Genomic DNA, 20,059 nt, shown 5'->3' on the forward strand with positions numbered 1-20,059 from the left:
GAGATGTCCTTAATGGCACATCAGGTTGTTACTGCCTAGAACATGGTTATAGGATAAGGGCTCTTGCAGCTGCTGGTATAAATAGCTGATCTCCTGGGGTGTGAGTCTTTCATAGCCACCCCAGGTTACTGTTGGGGTGTTGGCATGTCAGAGATATAGAGCGGGAGAAGTTGAAATTTAGCCTATGATGTCAGTCATGTATTCACACCTCTCTTCTCTAGTAATCCCAAAGTCCTATTAAGGGAGTGGTTAAGAGATCTGTGACCTTGGGCAGGTTACTTAACATCTCCGTCCCTCAGTTTTTCTCACTTGTCAAATGGGAATGATAATAGTCCCTACCAAATAGGACAGTGGTCAGCAAACTCATTAGTCAACAGAGCCAAATATCAACAGTAAAATGATTGAAATTTCTTTTAAGAGCCAAATTTTTTAAACTTAAACTTCTAACTCCACTTCTTCAAAATAGACTCACCCAGGCCGTGGTATTTTGTGGAAGAGCCACACTCAAGGGGCCAAAGAGCCTCATGTGGCTCTCGAGCTGCAGTTTGCCGACCACTGAAATAGGAGAGTAAATGACTTAATACTTACAAAGCACTTTGAACACAAAGAGCTATTATTATCATTTTATTATTACTGGCATCCATTCGCACCTTCCCCATTTTTTCTTTATGTTTTTTTGTCATTTCACAGCAAGTATACATATTTAGAAATAGACATAAAGTAAAAGAATCAAGGAAATAGGAGAGTTTAATGTTAAGACTGAGGGCAGTAAAAGGCTGAACACATGCAGACCCAAAGGCCTTGCTTTATTGCTCTGGCTAAACCTCAGACTTGGCTTTGAGGGAAAGGAAGGGCAATTTGTTGCATTGTCGTCCTTGTCCAGAAGGAAAACACTGACTACATTCTCCGAAGCCGAGCTTGTGCTAGCACCTCAAAGGAATTCTGTGTGGGGCCTGCTTCTTCCCACCCCAGTCCTGTTTGACTTGACTGTTGCAGGACACTTAGCCTCCTCTGGGCTCTCCCCATGCTCCACTCTCTTTCATCTCAGATATCTTTCATGTCGCGCTGCTGTGAATGACAATTATGACAATTAGTAAGTTACTCCTTTGACTCTAGACTCGAGCAAGGTTCTTAGTGGGAGGCTCTGAACTCTTTGGACAAATCCTTGGAATTAATGTGAGAAGGTTCATAAATTACCTGAGATTGTAGGCAAAAATTTGTTTGTAGTATTTTTTCTGGCAAAGGAATCCATAGCATTTATCAGATTCTCAAAGGTCTTTAGGACATAAGGATTAGTCATTGCTACAGGAGAAAAATCTAAATTCCTTCATAGTAACAGTCACCATTTACTGAGCACTTACCAAGTACCAGGCACTGGATTAAGTCTACGTATATCTCTTTAGGCCTCGATACAACTCTATGAGGTGGATACTGTTGTTATTTCCATTTTACAGATGAAGACACTGAAGCTGGGCATTTTCCCAAGATCACACAGCTAGTAAAACAAGGATCTAAATGCAGCATTCTGGTTCCAGCATTCAGCGTTCAGCTGAATTATGTCCTCCCTCTCCTTGTGGACTTTCAGGGTCCTCCAGAGTGCAGTAAACTTGCCATCCTAATCGTAACCCCCCTTTTCTCATTTACCTCACTGATTTCTTGGTGTCTCGATTTTGCCTTGTTTTTGGTTCTTCTGCTTTTGTTTGAGCCTCTTATCTGACGGGGCATGCCTACTCTTGCTTTCTGTCTGTCCAGATCTCCTGCTGCTTTCCAGGTTTAACTCCATCCCCACCTTCCCAATTGAGCATGTTATCCCCAACCCATAGGCAGGACAACACAACCCTGTGCCTCAGAACTCCATTCACAGCTGTAATTCACTTATTTGACGCCTATTCTTTTCTGCTCGGTAACATCTCTACTGTGTTTTCGTGAACTCTTCTCCTGACATTTAACTTCGTTTTTATCACTAAGTAAATCATAAGTCCCAAGAAGTGGTAGGGGCTAGTATTTCAGGAGCATCCACATCTGTCTAGCTCTGCCAGATATCCTCACTTACGTTCTCATATCTCAACTAGAGGCCCGGTGCACGAAATTCATGCACCGCTGCGGTCCCTACGCCTGGCCAGCTATAGAAGCGTGAGTGTCTGTCGTGGAAGGGCAGGTCCCAGCTGACCTCTGGGCCCTCAGCAGCACCTGGGCCCCCGTGTGCCCCCCTCCACCTGAGTGATCAGGCCCCCACATGGCTCCCTCAGCACCTGGGAGCCGGGTGGCGGCTCTGACTCCTGTCACCACCACTGGTTGCCATCTGTGGGGCGATCGGTGGGGCGATTGGGCCCCACTCGCACCTGCCTTGACCTGGCACTACCTGCTCAATTGCTCCACCATCCCGCCACGGTCCTGCTCTCGTTGGGGCCGGCAGCACCTCCACTGCTGCCCGATGCCAGTGCTGCTTCGCCAACACCCACCATGTTCCGCGCTGCCCCCTGGTGGTCAGCGCACATCATAGCGAGTAGTCGAACTCCTGGTCGAGGGAACAATTTGCATATTATACTTTTATTATATAGGATAGCTGTGGAAGTAGGTAGGGTGCTCACCATTTCACATGTCAAGATGCTGAGCCTTAGAAAGGTTGAGTAACTCACAGTTGCTCTTATGCCAGATTCAAGCCCAAGTCTGTCTAACTCCAGAGTTACTTCTACTTCCCGCTCAGCACCTCCCACCCCTGTACCTAGCCCAGGGTCAACCAAGAGGTAGCAGTTTTTTGTTTTTTTCTTCCATCTAACAAAACTATACTTTTTGAGAATTTCAGGGACTACCATTGTCTGATCTAAAATTATACTGTCCATTATAGCCCCTGGCCTCATGTGGTTGTTTAATTAAAATTAAGTATTTGTACTTGACCACATTTCAAATGCTCAGTAGCCACATGTGATTAGTGGTTCCGTATTGGATAATCCACACTGCAGAAAATGTGATCTGACAAAGGACATTTGTGCCACTCCAGGGTTCCAGGATAGCCTGGGAGATAGGAGTTTTGATGTTGAAAAATTGAGATTTCTGAGACATTTTGCCAACTTGTGGAGGACAAAGACAAAATATTCTGAAATTGGCAGTGTCCTCAAGACATCCATACCATTAAGGTAACTCTCAGAGCAGTGTTTCTCAAACTTGAGCATGCATCAGAATTAGTTGGAGGGCTCCTTAAAAGCCGATTGCTAGACACTCCTCCATAGTTTCTGTTTGAAGAGGTCTAAAGTGGGGCCCAAGGATTTGCGTTTCTCACAGTTTCATAAGTAATACCAATGCTCCAGTCCAAGGACCAACACTTTGAGAGCCACTGCTCAAGAAAAGTACTTGAAATGTGCTACATTATGCATCAGTACCCCGGTTGTTCACAGAAAGCCTATGAGGTTGGTGCTGTGATTATCTCTATTTCCACATGAAAAAACAAAGGCTTAGAAACTTTATTAGTATGCCCAAAGTCCTAGGGTAGGAGGCTAAGTTGGGATCGGGTGCAGATATGTGGACATCAGATTCTGTATTAGGTAATGTCAGAGTCTAGATATAAAAACTTTTGGGGAAAGAATCAAACCCATATCCAGAACAAGTGGTTTGCTCAAGCAAGTGTACACACGTGTATCTGAAGATGTTTAACAACAGAAAGACAGGATTTTTTTTTTTTTTACCATGTCATATAGAACATCAAAGAATGCCCAGGAAGTTGCTCTCAACTAACTTGATCAGGGAATGTATTCACCTCATCAATTGGTCTTTGTCCTCCCATTTCTAGTTGATGGAACCTCAAAGCCTGTTCTGTCCCCTACTTGTTTCTTTGAAATAAATCTTCAAGACTGAACTGGAACTTTTTCCTAGTTAAACAACTCTTCCTTCTCTGTCTAGCCTGACTAAATCTTGCCCTCTTGCCTCCATATCATAGGAATGCAATTATTTTCTCCTAAGAAATACAGAAAATCCTATCTAATAAAGAGGGAGTATGCTAATTGACCCTCACACCGTCGCAAAAGATGGAAGCGCCCACAGCCAATAAGGAGGAATATGCTAATTGACTGTTCTGCCCTCAAAGATGGCGGAGCCCACAGCCACAAGAATGGCGGCACCCAATCCCCTTAGCACCCCAGCCACTCAGGGCCGGCCCAAGATGCAGGCAAACCTTGATTGGTGGCTGCCCAGCCGACGCCTGAGGTGCAGGCAAGCCTCAGATGGCGGCTGCCCAGCCTCCCAGGGCTGCCTGAGACTCAGGTAACCAGGGCCGGCCAAGGCTTGCGCTGCCGGCAGTGGCAGCAACAGAGGTGTGATGGGCATCGCCTTCCCCTGATCGCCAGGTCGCCTCCCACCCCTGAGGGCTCCCAGACTGTGAGAGGGGGCAGGCCGGGCTGAGGGACCCCCCTCCAGTGCAAGAATTTTCATGCACCAGGCCTCTATAGTCTTACCTAATAATAGACAAACATGTAAATTAACCATACCTCCGCTATGCCCACAGCCAATCAGAATGAGTATACAAATTAGAAAGCCAAAGATGGCGGCCGCCCAGCTGCTCTAGGTGCGGAGGCCAGGCGGGGTAGAATGCCTGCTATGAGAGGGAGGGCGGGCGTGAAGGGATCTACAGGAGCAGAGTCCCGCAGCGAAGACGAAGATGGCAGGCTCTGGCCGGAGCGAAGGCCTGGGTCCCGGGTGCTGGAGGAAAGCCAGTGCTGGAAGCCAAGGGAAGGAAGGCCTATTGCACGAATCTCTTTGTGCAATGGGCCTCTAGTGTTTTTATAAAATGAGTGTCTTGTGATCCTTGAAAAACTAAGATGGTTCTTCGTGGACAAATCTAAACTAGAAAAAAAGTGGCAGTGTAAGACAACATCAGAGGGGGAAGTTAATCCTTCACATACCCATTTTTTGTGTGCCTCTATACCACACCTCAGACAACTGCTTTTTTTCTAAACACTGAAAATACTTCTTTTTAAAAAAATTTTTTTTATTGATTTCAGAGAGAAAGGGAGAGGAAGAGAGATAGAAACATTAATGATGAGAGAATCATTGATTGGCTGCCTCCTGCATGCCCCCAACCGGGGATCGAGCCCACAACCCGGGCATGTGCCCTCAACCGGAATCGAGCCTGGGACCCTTGTCTGCAGGCTGACATTCTATCCACTGAGCCAAACCGGCTAGGGTCATTAGTAAGTTTTTTTAAATAGTGCAGACCTCCATCTTGTTCCTCTCCCCCTTTCTAAACTTATTCTCAATCCTGTGTCACCTTGAAGAAATAAATGCCACATTATTTTATATATAAACTTGGAGAGATTAACTGTCTTCTACAAAGATCCTCTTCTTGGATGTGAGGGCGATCTGGCTGCGACATCTGTCATCCCATTGATCGCCAGGGTTGATTCGGCTGATCTGGCTGGCTAGGCGCGTGTCCCCCTCCTCCCTCACCGATCCATGTGCGTCCCTCCCGAAGCTGCGCGCTCGGTTGAAGAGGACAACCTTCCCCCCAGAGGAGAGGACCGGTCTTCGGTCAAGGGTATACGAGTAGCTGCGCTCCCCTGATAGAACCTCCAAACAAGCTCTCAAAGATCCTCTTCTTGACCACCAAAATATCTAACCCCAGTGCCCTCAACTCTTTAACAGCTGGTGATGGGGGTTACCTTTCATGAACTTCCCTGAGATAATTTTGTTGTTTTCTGCATCTCTAGCGATAACAGGGTAACATCCTTCAAAGACCTCATTCATGACCAAGATGAAGATGAGGAAGAGGAAGAGGGCCAGAGGTGAGTCTTTGATGGGGGAGCACAGTCCACAGAAAAGTCCTTGATAATGTATAAATCATGGTAATGTGTAAATCATCTAGAAGGATAAACGTGTTTGGTTATCATTACCTATTACTACCGTGGACTAGTCACACACATAGTAAAAATAGTCTCCCCCTCCTCCCAGAGATAGCTTAGAAGTAATCCATATCCCCTGTTACTATGCTTTTATTTTGGTATATTTGGGGTTTATTTTTGTTTTTAATGGTTAAAATATTTATTTGTTGAAGAAAATTATGAGAAGGGAAACAAATCAATAAGAAAGAAAAAAGTAACTTATAGTACCACAACCCAGAGGTAACCAGGTATCAATATTTTTTGGTGTATTTCTTTCCAGCGTTTTCTTTTTAATTAAAGCAATACATTACAGCCCTGACAGGTGTGGCTCAATTGAGCATCGTCCTGTGCACCAAAAGGTTGCTGGTCTGATTCCTGGTCAGGACACATGCCTAGGTTGCTGACTCAATCCCCAGTAGGGGGTATGCAGGAGGCAGCTGATTGATGTTCTGCTCTCACATTGTTGTTTCTCTTCCTTTCTCTCCCTCTAAAAAAATCAGTAAAAAAAACACACATCTTAAAAAAAAAAAAGTCAATACATCGTTCCCCACTAGCATGGCTCAGTGGTTGAGCTGCGACCTATGAACCAGGAGGTCACAATTCAATTTTCAGTCAGGGCACATGCTTGGGTTGTGGGCTCCATTCCCAGTGTGGGGTATGCAGGAGGCAGCAGGTCAATGATTCTTTCTCATCATTGATGTTTTTATCTCTCTCTCCCTCTCCCTCTCTGAAATCAATAAAAGAATATTTAAAAATAAAATAAAAAGCAATACATCACATAATAAATAATAAAAGGCTTATAAATGTATACTTCCCCTACTATACACGCACACATACTGTTTGTTTTTAACTTTTAGGAATGTTATAGTGAGATGAGTGTTCATTGTAGAAAATACAGAATAGTGTAATAAAAAAATACAAACATTCATCTACTATTTGGTAACTACATTAATATTTTGGCCTATTTTCACTTGGTCTTGGTTCTGTGTATAAATACACTTTGTTTTATATACTGTATTTTACATGGTGATGGTCAGATAATTTTGTTTTTTGCTCTGTTGGGTTACTGCTACATCTTAAATACTTTTTCATGTCGTTAAAATTTTAAGTGTTTTCAGTGACTATAATAATACTTCATATGGATGTCCCAACATTTAGATTGTTTCATTTTTTACCACTATAAATATTAGTGCTTTGAACATATCTGTCTGTTAATCTTTGACTACATTTCAGATTATTTTCTTAGAATAGTTTCTAGAAATGAAAATACCAGGTCATGGCCATGAATGATGAATGTTTTTTGTTTTGTTTTTTTAATGAATTTAGTGTTTGCTTTTTAAAATCTTTATTGTTGAAAGTATTACAGATGTCACATTTTTTCCGCCATTGACCCCTCTGAGCAACCCCTCCCCCCTCCCCCCGCCTCCCACCTCTGGTCTTTATTACACTATTGTGTATGTCCATGGACTATGGGCATGAATGATTTTAAGACAATTGTTGAACAGGCCTCTAGTTCATAAGCAAGGCTTGGAGATCCCTTACAGTCCATTGAGCAAAACTTCATCTACCTGAAATGAGCAAGAATGAACTGGCTGCAGCCTCATTTCACGGGTTTTGCTTCTCCGTGGACTCTGCCTCGGTCTGTCAGACATTCCTAAGGAACATTGTGTAATAACCATTATGGAAATGCAATTAGCTTATCATGGTCATTCTTTGGGAAGTGGGCTGAGAAATTGCATGTGTTTTATTCTCTGATTTCATCTGAATACACTTTACACTGCCTTCAGCCTTCTTGGATACACTCAAGGTTGAGAAAGAAATGTTAATTTTGGGGTTTACACTCCTTGAGTGACAGGCAATGTCATCAAGTATGTGACTGCCTAGCTCCTAAATGACCTGTCTTCCAAGCACTGACCCTTCATTTCACCTCCTAATTACTTCCTTGGCTCCTCAGCATTTTAGACCTGATGACTCTGGTGGTAGTGTTCTTGCCAAAGCCTATAGCTTTGCTTTGCATTTCTTTTTTTTACATGTATATATAGTTGATTTTTTTACAGAGAGGGAGAGGGATAGAAACATTGATTAGAGAGAAACATCGATCAGCTGCCTCCTGCACACCCCCTACTGGGGATGTGCCCGCAACCAAGGTACATGCCCTTGACCGGAATCGAACCTGGGATCCTTCAGTCCTCAGGCCAACGCTCTATCCACTGAGCCAAACCGGTTAGGGCTGCCTTGCATTTCTTAGGGAATGTCAGGAAATGAAAGACTGAGACTTATTTTTATAGGTTCTTAATTCCCCCTACCCAGGTAATGCTATTGACTTAGCTGTGAATAGGAATAATAAGGAGGCAGCTAGCCAGGCTATGTGACTCCTGGTTTTCAGACCCAGGTAAAAAAGTGCTAACTTAATCTCAAGCCATGCTTGGCCCATTGCAACACCCAATGTGGGTATCTTCAGGCTTGTTTTTGAGCATCCCTGATCTTTTCCAGTACCCTCACCTCAGTGTCACAAGACTAGCAAGGTGAAGTAAGGCTTGGGTGAGCTCTTGGTGCTGTATCACCCCACCTTACATGTGTGCATTACTTTGTGCTTGTTCTTTTGCATACATCTGCTGATTTGAACCTCATGGCCCTGACTTAAGGAGCAGGTAGGTAGGGCATGTGGTTCTTCCCTCTCATTTCAGAGACAAAGAAAATAAGGTACAGGGCAATGCACTGGCTTGCCCAGGGTCACTCAGCAGCAGAGCCAATACTGGAGTCTCCGCTGCCTGTACTAACTATGCCATTGTCACCATTAACACAGAACTGCTAGTAGTAGCTGCTTCTGACTGTGACCATAGTTGCTATGTTCTGGAGAGGTGCTGACCACCATATGGCTAATTGCCAGTGGGACTCTCCGGAGCTGACTTGCTGTCATGCATGCCTGGAATGCCTTTCCCTGATTTCTTCACCTGATAATCTCATCCTCTTACTCAAGACTCAGCTCAGAAGAACCTTTCTTAGGAAGCCTTGCCTGTCCTCCCCAGCTCCAGTGTTCCTAGAGTATCCCTTATACTGGCCTGTTGTGCTCACCCTGCATTTTGCCTGCCTGCCTCCTTACATATGCCCCAACTAGATAGTAAGTTCCTTAAAGATGAGCATTGTACCCTTCTCCTCAATGTGCCCAGCACCTAGCCCTGAACCTGGTACATACTGTATTTGTGTTTTCAAGTGCGTTTGGTGTTAGATGTGTATTTTCTGCACAGGTTTTATGCCGGAGGCTCAGAGAGAAGTGGACAACAGATTGTTGGCCCTCCCAGGAAGAAAAGTCCCAATGAGCTGGTGGATGATCTGTTTAAAGGTGCCAAGGAACATGGAGCTGTAGCTGTGGAGCAAATGACCAGGAGCCCTGGAGAGACCAGTAAACCAAAAGTGAGCATAGAAGGTCATCTCTGTCCACAGGACTCAGGTTCCAGCAAGAGAAGGAGGCCCTTCTCACCCCAGTAGTGAATTTTTGTTTTGTTTTTCATTTGTCGCTTACTCTCATACACAGAAGAGCAGCACAGTTTCTCCCACCCTTTAATATGAAATCAAGATTTGGAGCAATGTTTTCAAACTTGTTACCTGTGGTTTGGGTTGGGTGCAGAACCTAACCCATTTTTATATGGCCTATCCGATTTGACTTAGTGTTTTGCTTTATTTTGTTTTAATTGAATTAATAGGCGCCTGTTTTATATAAAATCTGGATTTCTGTCTCTTTGGGGAGATCAGAAATTCTGCAGTTATCCTATACACCGTTTTCTACATGGTGATGATTAACTAGAGCTAGGAGCAACTGTTCTCTTGAGCCAAGCAGCATTCCCCTCTTCCAGTTCTCACCCTAATCCTGGCCACTTAATGACCAGGCATGTAAATGGCTCTGTAGTTCCACCTGGCCTGTAGCTCTACATTTATGGAAAGTGGACCTAGTAGTTAATGAGCTTTTACTACATCAATAGAGGATCCCCACCTCTATTGACCCATTCTTCAAGTCTTTATGAATTTTTCTTTTATAGCCATTTGCTGGGGGTGGCTACCGCCTTGGGGCAGCACCAGAGGAAGAGTCTGCTTACGTAGCAGGAGAAAGGAGGCGGCATTCCAGTCAAGATGTGAGTGTGCATCTACCTTCCTTAGGGGGAAGTTAGTGAACTATTCTACCATTTTTCAGAGGGGACTGGTCATGTTACACGTGAACCAGCAGCCTGTGAAGGGGAAGAGACAGTGCCCTTGCTATGGCCCATGAACAGAGAGGCTTACCTGAGAATCCAAGGTAGCTTTCATCTGGCTGGGCAGGGGGCTCTGAGAAGGGGAAGGGGTAAGCACAGGGGATGGACAAACAAAGGAGTCAACTAGCACTCCATGGATCTCAGGCAGAGAGCAGTATATTCAGGGTTGTCTGGTGGGATAAGCACAGCTAAAGAATGATCTCCAGACCACCAGAAGAGGTGTGAAATGCAACTTTAAAAATAAAATTTTCTTACTATTATCCAGTTCTCTTGTCCTTGTGCATAAGGGTTCCCCCTCCAGTAAGACTAATCATACTATATAAACAATTTTGAGGTTGTTTTAATTTAATATTAATGCCATAAACTTTTTTTTAAGTTCTCTCTCTCTTTTTTTAATATATTTTATTGATTTTAGAGAGGAAGGGTGAGGGAGAGAAAGATAGAAATATCAATGATGAGAGAGAATCATTGATCGGCTGCAGCTGCATGCCTCCTACTGGGGATCGAGCCCACAACCCGGGCATGTGCCCTTGACACAGAATCGATCCCAGGACCTTCAGTCTGCAGGCCAATGCTCTATCTACTGAGACAAACCAGTTAGGGCCATAAATTTTTTCATATAGCCTTGTCACCATTAGTTTCCATAATGTATTTGTTTTTTAATCATTTGGGCTTTTACTCCAAAATAAAAGGCCAGGAAGGAGAAAATAGAAATTCTATTCACCTGAGGCAGCTGCTAATATGTTGGTTTTTAGCCTTCTAGCCACTTTTCTATGAGTACATATAGGGAGTTGTAGATATTTTTAATGACTGCCAAATAGTCCGTAGGTAGTTTAGTTGAGCACAAACTACATGCCAAGCACATTGGCAACCCTTCTGATGAAGCCACAGTTTCAATTAAATCATCTGCTCAGAGCAGCCACTGAGTTAGCGATTGGCAAAATGAAAGCACAGACCCAGGTTTGCTTAAATTAAAGCCCATTCTCTTAATCTGTGCCATATTATTTTATTTTAGGTTAATACTTACTTGATTGGTTATTTCCTGAGCATATATTAGTATTTGTGCTTTATTTATTTATTTATTTATTTATTTATTTATTTGAGAGAGGAAGGAAGGTTAAGGGAGAGATAAAAACATTGACGAGAGAAACATCAACATAGATTGGCTGCCTCATGCATACCCCCTGCTGGGGATTGAGCTGGAAACCTGGGCATACGTTCTGACTGGGAATCGCACTTATGACCTCTTGGTGCATGGGTTGATGCCCAACCATTTAGCCACACCAGCCAGGCTGTCTGTCTGTGTTTTAATAATGGCACAGTAAAATTGTAAAAACATGCTAACTTGTAGGTTCACAATGGTGTGCTTGTGAGGTTCCTGACAATGCATGGACTGCTTACCTCCTCTTGTCACAGGTTCATATAGTGTTGAAGCTCTGGAAGAGTGGATTCAGCCTGGACAATGGTGAACTCAGAAGCTACCAAGACCCATCTAATGCCCAGTTTCTGGAATCAATCCGCAGAGGGTGAGCAGAAAAATCCTCTTCTAGATTCCAGGTCAGCGAGTGAGATGGGGTGATCTGAATGTTTACTATTTAAGAAGTAAACATTTGTAAGCAGATTTAGTACAGTTGAGGTACAGATTCACAGATCTGTGCCTAAAACCTTCTGTGTCTTTTTCTGTTTGGTTCTTGAGCAGAACCAAGTGACCAAATAAATACAGGTCTCTACCATGCCTTTGAGTAGACAAGAGAGAAGGGGAGGCAACAGATAGCCATGAGAGTAGCCAGCTTTCTGTGGAGGCCCAGTGATTTTCACTGGAAAGTTTATACTCTCACTGCCATTCCCATCCTTCTCTGTGTGGGTCCCAGCATTGCATTTTCTCCTGCAGGGAGGTGCCAGCAGAGCTCCGGAGGTTAGCTCATGGTGGGCAGGTGAATTTGGACATGGAGGACCATCGAGATGAGGACTTTGTGAAGCCCAAAGGAGCCTTCAAAGCCTTCACTGGCGAGGGTCAGAAACTGGGCAGGTAAGGAGCAGCACAGGTAGGAGCGGAATTGCCTGTTAGGCTCAGCATATCCTGTGTATTGCTCACTTTGTATGAGTCTTCACTCTTTACATAGTATTTCACATTTTATTCTTATGGGAGGAAAATTATGGAGAATGTGGACTTTGATGTTAATAGACCTGAGATTAAATCTTCATTTTCTAGCCACGTGACCTTGGACTGTATAGCCTCAGTTTTCCCAGTTATAAAATGGGACTGATGAGAGTCCTTACCTCCTTGATTATTGTTTTGAGGAGCACACAACACTGCCCCACAATGAGCAGTCGGTGTAAGAAGTAAGGGTAACACATTGCTGCTTTGACTCAGTAATTTAGAGTGTGAAGCCTTGTGGCTTAAGGCTGAAACAGACACACATACACAGGTCATCTGAAATGGGGATTCAGGGGGAATAAGGAATCTTGGACTCTTCCCTCCCAGCAAACCCTGCAGCAGCATTGTTCAGGATCCAGAAAAGCTCAAGGATACTGTTGACCAGTGCAGGCTACTGGTCAACCATTATGTTAGCTCTTATCTCTTACTTCTGTGCTCCTTCCTGACACTCACTCTGTCACTTCCTGTGACTTTTCTGCCTGTGTCCTCTGGCACGGCCTCCATCTTGCATTCAGACCCCTGATGGGATCTAGTTAATTGATAGGCACTGTTACCTCTGATAGGCAGAGTTCTCCCACCAGACCCTTGACCAGCCTATATGCAGGCTGCCTTGTCTCGGGTCCCATTCACTTTTGGCCATGGTCCTGGGGTCACTTGACCATTATTCTTCTGAGGGAACTGAGTACACATGAGAGGCACTCGGAGCATAGTCCTTATTTTACAAAGAGAAAGCTGAGGCTCTTGGACTTTAGGGTTACCCTTGGGTACATGACTGGTATGTGTTGGAGCCAGAACCCAGGCCTTCTAATTGGCATTCCTTCCCACAGTCCTGCATAACAAGATATCCTCTCTGACTTAGATCGGCAGCTCTTCCATTGCCCTTGCTCTTCTCACCTTCATCTGCAGGGATCAGAGTGTGGTCTATCAACAGCTGTGCTCTTTGAGCTGCTGGCTGGCCCTCCTAGGATTCCCTACCTCCCTTTCGGCCATCATGCCTCATCGGAGGCAAGGGTCATAGCTCAGAGCATTAGAGACCAACAGATTATAATTTACCAGAACCAACATAGTTAAGTCCACCCTGTTCTCATCATTTCACCTACCACATTGGGGTCCTGGGTTACTCCAGGACAACCATTCTCAAAGTAGTCCATTTGTAGCTTTCATGTCAGCTATGGTAAGCTTTGTAGTACACCAGATAATTTTTTCTTTTATTAAAATGAAATGTGTTTATTTTTTTAAAAAGCTAGAAAATGCAGATAAAGAATAAAAACTCCAGGTATATTCAGTCAGTATCTTGGAAGTATCCTTCTAGTTTTACGTATATTATAGTATGCGTGTAAACATGCTCTTTTAGCACCTGCTGTTTTGCCTAATCCATATAGTATTGCTGTCATTCCATATCAGCAGAAGTATTTCTATAACTTTATTTCTAATGCTAATATAATTTTCTGTCCTGCGTATGTGCTATAATTGAACCAGTCTCTACTGTTAAACATTTAGGCAGCTGCCAGTATTATGAACAACATTGTAGTGAATATCTCTAATTAAATCTTTGTATGCCCCTTAATCATGGACTAGGAGTAAAATTGTTGGCTCCAAAGGTCTTTACATTTTTACGTTGTTAAATTGACCTCCAAAAAAAGGTTTTATCAGTTTTTTACCCACCAGCAATTATAGGGAAAGGCTCAGAACACCATGAAGTTTGGGGATTGTTCAGTTTCATAATACTAACAGGAAATGCTATTATTAGAAGATCCAACAATATTATGTGTACAAGACTCCACATCTCAAAAAAATGAAAATATTTTTAAGGAAGTCTGTTTTAGCAGGATGGGAATACATATTTTATTAGTGTGGAGGATGAAACCATAGATGGAAACAGAGTTTGATAATCAGGTGTGGTGTTTGTCAGCTAAATAAATGTTCATTGCCAGTTCCACTTTCATTTTATTTCAGTTCTGGTGTGTGTGTTTTTTAATGTGTTATTGATTTTTGTTTGTTTGTTTTTTCAGAGAGAGAGAAAAAACATTGATGTGAGAGCAAATTGTTAAATCAGTTGGCTGCCTCTGGCATGCCCCCTATCGGGAATAGAGCCCACAAGCATGTGCCCTGATGGGGAATCAAACTGGCAACCTTTTGCCCTAGCCAGTTTGGCTCAGTGGATAAAGTGTTGGCCTGTGGACTGAAGAGTCCTGGGTTCGATTCCGGTCAGGGGCACATGCCTGGGTTGTGTCCTCGATCCCCAGTGTGGGGCACGCAGAAGGTAGCTAATCAATGATTCTCTCTCATCATTGATGTTTCTATCTCTCTCTCCCTCTACCTTCCTCTCTGAAATCAATAAAAATATGTCAAAAATTACTTTACAAAAACAAACAAACAGGCAATCTTTTGGTGCACAGAACAATGCTCAACTAACTGAGCCACACTGGCCAGGGCTTTTAAAAAGTTTTATATAGTTAAGTGAGATGGGATTTTAGCTTTTTAGTCTAAACCAGATGGATAACCTTTTGGGTTTGTTTTTTGTTGTTCCATTTTGTGGGGGATTTTTTTGTTTTGTGTGGTGTGTGTGTGTGTGTGTGTGTGTGTGTGTGTGTGTGTGTGTGTGTATGTGTTAGTTTTATCCATAAATTTTACTGTTTTCCATTGTCATCTTGTCAACTAAAATGATCTGAAACGAAAAGTTTAAAAAAATTTTCTCAGATCTGCCTCAAAAGTCAGTCCTGGGTTTTTTTTCTCCAATGACCTGGAAAAATACTTTGAAGTGAATGAATAGATTGTTCTCAGTTGAAAAAAATTCTTTCAGTTACATTACAATTATTTTATTGTTTTAGCTGTTGCAGTTGTTTGCATGGGAACTAATTTGAAGGTTTGGATAAGACTGCATTTACTTGAGTTTGAGTAACAAACACCAGGAGTTGCACTTGGGTGGGGCTGGGTCATTACAGTGTGGGGGTGAGCTTTGGCTGCTCCCCTTGCTTTGTAGTAGTCAATTTGATGGCAGGGTCTCAGAACTTATCATTGTGGAAACAAAGCATCTTAGTGTCTACTTTATTTTCACTACAAAGGAAATGAGCAGTCAGGTGATTCAAGCTCTTAATCTGAATAAGACACAATTTCCCTGTGACTCATATGATATTTTCAGGGAGACAGTAAAGAAACTCCTTTTTTAATAGATGTCTGATCTGATCTGACCATTCCTGCCCCTGGATGAAGTGCCCTCACTGCTACAGATGGCTCAGCCACTGCTGGAGAGGAATGACTCAGGTGATAGCAGTTCTCAAGCACCAGACACTGGGCATCCCTTGAACGGATGCACATGGCTGTCCTACACGATGATTAGAACAACATAGATCTAATGTTCTTTGAATGTCTTGCTTCAAATTAGAATCACAAGGCCGGTATTGAGGTTTCTCCACTCCCTACCTCTCAGCATAGGCCGGAGTGCCTCTCAGGTGACCTTCCATTTACAGCCCATGGGTAGACAGTAGCATCTCTGAGTGATTTGGGTCCATCATTTAGGCAAACGTAAGTGGAAGAGGACCTTGAAGAATGATAGCAATCAGCAATTTGAGTGTTTTTCTACAGTTAACGAAGCACTAGACTAAGCATTTCATATGTATTATGGCCTTTAATCCTGTTTTGATCCACATTCTACAAATAAGGATTCTGAGGCTTTTTTTTTTTGTTATTGAGTTTATTGGAGTGACACTGGTTAACAAAATTATACAGGTTTCAGGTGCATAATTCTACAACATGTTAATGTAAAAACATTCAAACCTGTAAGAATTTTTGTGAGTTTATTTTAGCCAAACTGTCGACAATTGTCAGGAAGCAGTATCTCAATGGATTGGGATAATGCTCCAGAGAATGGCGGTCTTTCATCTATTTTTATACATTGCAATCAAAGGAGGAGACAGGTGGGTTACATGAAATCCATTGGTGATAGACAAGAGAGGTAGGAGAATGCAAAGTGGGGAAACCTCTGGGAGTGGATAAAAAGCAAAATGATAGACACATACTTAAGTGGGTGCAGGATAGTTAACAGTCAACAATTAACATGACAACAATAACAAGAAAGGAATTTGTGGTATCTGTCCTGGCGCCCAGGCACATTAGGTTGTGCCCCAAGGGGCCCAGAAAAAGAGAAGTTACAAGTTACCCGGACGTTTCAAGAATGTGTTATCATAGATGCAAAAAGACAGATAGGCTTAGTTAAGGTAAAGGTTGACCTTGTCAATGAAGATACCGGCCTAGGAGGTGACTACCCACCAACTGCTTTTAGTTAAAGTTTAATTTCAGACCATCTTTTGTGGTTACTTAGGTCTTTGAGTTTGCAAGACCGCCATGCAGGCCTTCCCTGAGCTTGTCAGGTTAGCATGTGGCCCCTTTCCTCCACAAACACATAATCTGTATACTTAGTTTGTGTTTACCACTCCAAAGTGGTAAAAGTCTGTCCATCACCATTTATACCCCCTTTACCCTTCTCCACCTTTCCTAATCCCCCCTCCCCTTTGCAGTCACCACACTGTTGTTCATGTCTATGAGTTGTTTTTTTCTCTCTCTCTTTTTTTCTGTTTTGTGCAATTCTCTGTCCATGAGTCAAGTCACGCCCAAGGCCAGTGCAGAGCTGGGTTCCCTTCATACTGCATTTTACCCTGGAATATATATATATTTCAGACAGGAAGGGAAAGGGAGAGAGAGATAGAAACATTAATGATGATAGAGAATCATTGATTGGCTGTCTCCTGCATGCCCCCCATTGGGGATTGAGCCTACAACCCAGGCATGTGCCTTTGACCGGAATCGAACCTGGGACCTTTCAGTCCACAGGCCAACACTCTATCCACTGAGCCAAACCAGCTAGGGCTACACTGGATGTTCTTCCATAGCCGCATAGACTGTTATATGTGTTTCTACTATATTCTGGGTATGGTGCATTATTTTTAGCTATTATCTTAGTAATTATGGGAGATTTTGTTTAACTCCCATTTTATTGATGAGGCAATTTCATCTTGGGGGTAATGTTTCTGAAATCAAGTCTAGGTCAGTCTGACTCCTAGACCTGGAGAGTGTGGTAAGTGTTAGGAGCACAGGACCTAGAGCTAGACAGCTTGGATTGTATCCTGGCTTCACCTAGAACCAACACTGGAATTTTGGGAGTTGCTTAATCCGACTGTGCCTTGGTTTCCTCATCTGTAAAGTGGAGGTGATGAATCCCTTCCTCGCAGGCTGTTGTGAGGATTAAATGAACTGATACTTGTAAAGTACTCAGCACAGGGTCCAACTTGGTAATGGGTGCTTTGTAAACATACACTATATTTATCATGCTTTCCTAACCAACCTTATTTTCAGAGTATGCAAGAGAAACAGACGCATGGCAAGTCCATGTGTCATGCTTTCTTTGACCTTCAAATGATGAGCACCAGCTCTATGCTAGGCTGTGCTAGGAAGAAAGCCAAAAATATCAGTTGCTTTCTTGTATGGAGTGTCCTGTCTTGGGCATTCTGCATACATTATCTTATCTAATCCTCATAGCAGAACAGTTCCTTGTGCTACACATGGAGAAACTGAAGCCCTGGGAAGTCAAGTGACTTGTTCAAGGCCAGTCCTCTTGTTTACTTTAGTGGTAGAGCTGGGACCAGATGGCCGGTCTTGTGCTGTTTCTCATTATTATTCAGGAGTCAGCATCACACTGACTCCTGAATAATAATGGCTGCCATTTAGTAGACTGACATTCTCTGCAAGAGATCAACAAGTATAACATGAAAAGGACATGGTGCTAGAATAAGTTTGCCTTAACCGCACAATCTCTCAAGACCTTTAATACGCTAGTGCCCCATGATGCTGCTGGTGTAGTAATATGTGACATTTCTGAAACCTTCCTGGAGATATCTCAAGGGACTAGGACCCCAGGAAGCACACTTGGGAAATGACTTCCAGTTGAATGTGCTAAGAGTACCCTTCTTACGTTTAAAGATCAGAGGGAAGGGGGAGGTATAGGGACTGATCTGATTAGAGGCTTTAAGGGGAAACAAGATCTGCAAAGGCCTAGGCCAGGGCATCTGCTAAGAGAAAGGCTTCGAGTGAGATGTATGTTGGTTTACAGGAGAGAGACAAAGATCAGAGAATTGGGAGTTCTATGTACATTTTGTATTTGTCAGCTACCCTAATTGCTTTATTTGATTCACTCCTAAAATTCCCACAAAAACTGAGCAAGGCTGGTAGCCTTAACCCTTGTTAAAAATCCTTGTTACTATTCTTGTTGAAACTAAGGGAGCTTAAGTAACTTGCTGAGCACACCATGGCTAGTGGGTGAATTCCAGACCCGGTCCGTCTGCGAGCTCTAAACACTGCAGCAGACTCCATGTCTTATTCATAAGATACAATCAATCCCTATGGTGCCGGGCACTTAGTTGGTGGTCTTCAGGAAATCCCGCACCCACCCCCCTTTCTCATAGTTGGCACATGAGTATGAAATAGACACATGAGTGAGGTTTCAGTAGGGAATGCAGGCCTGAAAATTCCATCACAGAGAAAGAGTCTAGACCAGTGATGGGCAACCTTTTGAGCTTGGTGTGTCAAACTTCGCCAAAAAACTGAGCATAACTTGGGTAGTGTGTCACTTTGAGGAAAAAACATTATTTCACAAATGTTTCATCCTCAGGAGCAGCAAATGTTTCATCTTCGGCATGCGGCCGCCTCAGCGGCCGCGTGTCATCAGAAATGGCTACGCGTGTCAGTGCTGACACGCGTGTCATAGGTTCGCCATCACTGGTCTAGACTCATCTCTTATGTCCCATCAGCCACTGCCAGGCTGTGTCAAGCCTGCCTCCACTGCAGACTTAAGAGTGCTCCTCTCCCCATTCTGCCCTCCACCTCTCTCATTGAAGCTAAACGCATCCTGGTCTGTTGGACCCTCCACGTTCCGGCCATGGTCTCTCCCACCCCAGGCTGTCTTGTATACAGCTTTCCTCTCTTTAAGCCCTTATTCATGTGAGGACATCAAGGAAGAGGGGATTGAATAACTTGCCCAATGTAACTAGGAGTGAGGGGGAGCTAGCAGTAACTCAGAGTCTGAGACGAATTCTGCTGGGCCTGTAAGTTCCATGAGGGCAGGCATTCTGTCTTAGTCATTCCTGTTTCAGCAACACCAAACACAATGCCAGGTGCAGCAAATGCTTAGTAAAAGTCTGAGACAGGATTTCCCTCCTGCTACGGGCCTTGTTTTTGTTAGTGTCCTGACACGATCCTCTCTCCTCAGCACTGCACCCCAGGTATTGAATACCGTCTTTCCAGCCCAGCAAGCAGAAAATGAAGCCAAAGCCAGCTCTTCCATCTCAATCGACGAGTCACAGCCTACCACAAACATCCAAATACGGCTTGCTGATGGTGGGAGGCTGGTGCAGAAATTTAATCACAGCCACAGGTACCTTATGTTGTCTGGCCTACCTTATTTTAGGAGGGTCCCAGAGATTCCCACAAGAGGGGGAAGCAGGGGACTGTTTTTTCTTCTAACCTCAGCAGGCACTCGATGCCTTTCGAAAAGGAGACAGTGGAATGGAAAGCATGCAAGTCTGAAGCCTTTGGCCCCTACTTCCATTAAATGTGGCCAGTGACTGCTCTCTTGCCTACTGTGGTTCTCATTCCTTACCTGTAAATTGGGGGATTGGATTCCTTAGGGATTTTTCAGCCATCAAACTCTTTGTTCAAAAGAAATCTCATGCTAAATCCCAAATGTAGAACAGATAAAATTTGAACAGCTGTGCTTGATAGACAGGAGAGGA

General features: G+C 43.6%; 1 protein-coding gene across 1 annotated transcript in view; it reads left to right on the top strand.

Annotated features, from left to right (window-relative positions):
- NSFL1C (NSFL1 cofactor) overlaps positions 1 to 20,059 on the top strand; it is a 30,673-nt gene that overhangs the window by 3,806 nt on the left and 6,808 nt on the right. Inside the window, exons 3-8 of the mRNA XM_079785197.1 lie at positions 5,700 to 5,774; positions 9,119 to 9,284; positions 9,908 to 10,000; positions 11,534 to 11,643; positions 12,009 to 12,146; positions 19,537 to 19,701. Coding sequence (XP_079641323.1) covers positions 5,700 to 5,774; positions 9,119 to 9,284; positions 9,908 to 10,000; positions 11,534 to 11,643; positions 12,009 to 12,146; positions 19,537 to 19,701 — 747 coding nt within the window. The remainder of the gene's footprint in view (positions 1 to 5,699; positions 5,775 to 9,118; positions 9,285 to 9,907; positions 10,001 to 11,533; positions 11,644 to 12,008; positions 12,147 to 19,536; positions 19,702 to 20,059) is intronic.

The sequence above is a fragment of the Cnephaeus nilssonii genome (assembly GCF_951640355.1).
Source record: "Cnephaeus nilssonii genome assembly, chromosome: 11".
Taxonomy (NCBI): domain Eukaryota; kingdom Metazoa; phylum Chordata; class Mammalia; order Chiroptera; family Vespertilionidae; genus Cnephaeus; species Cnephaeus nilssonii.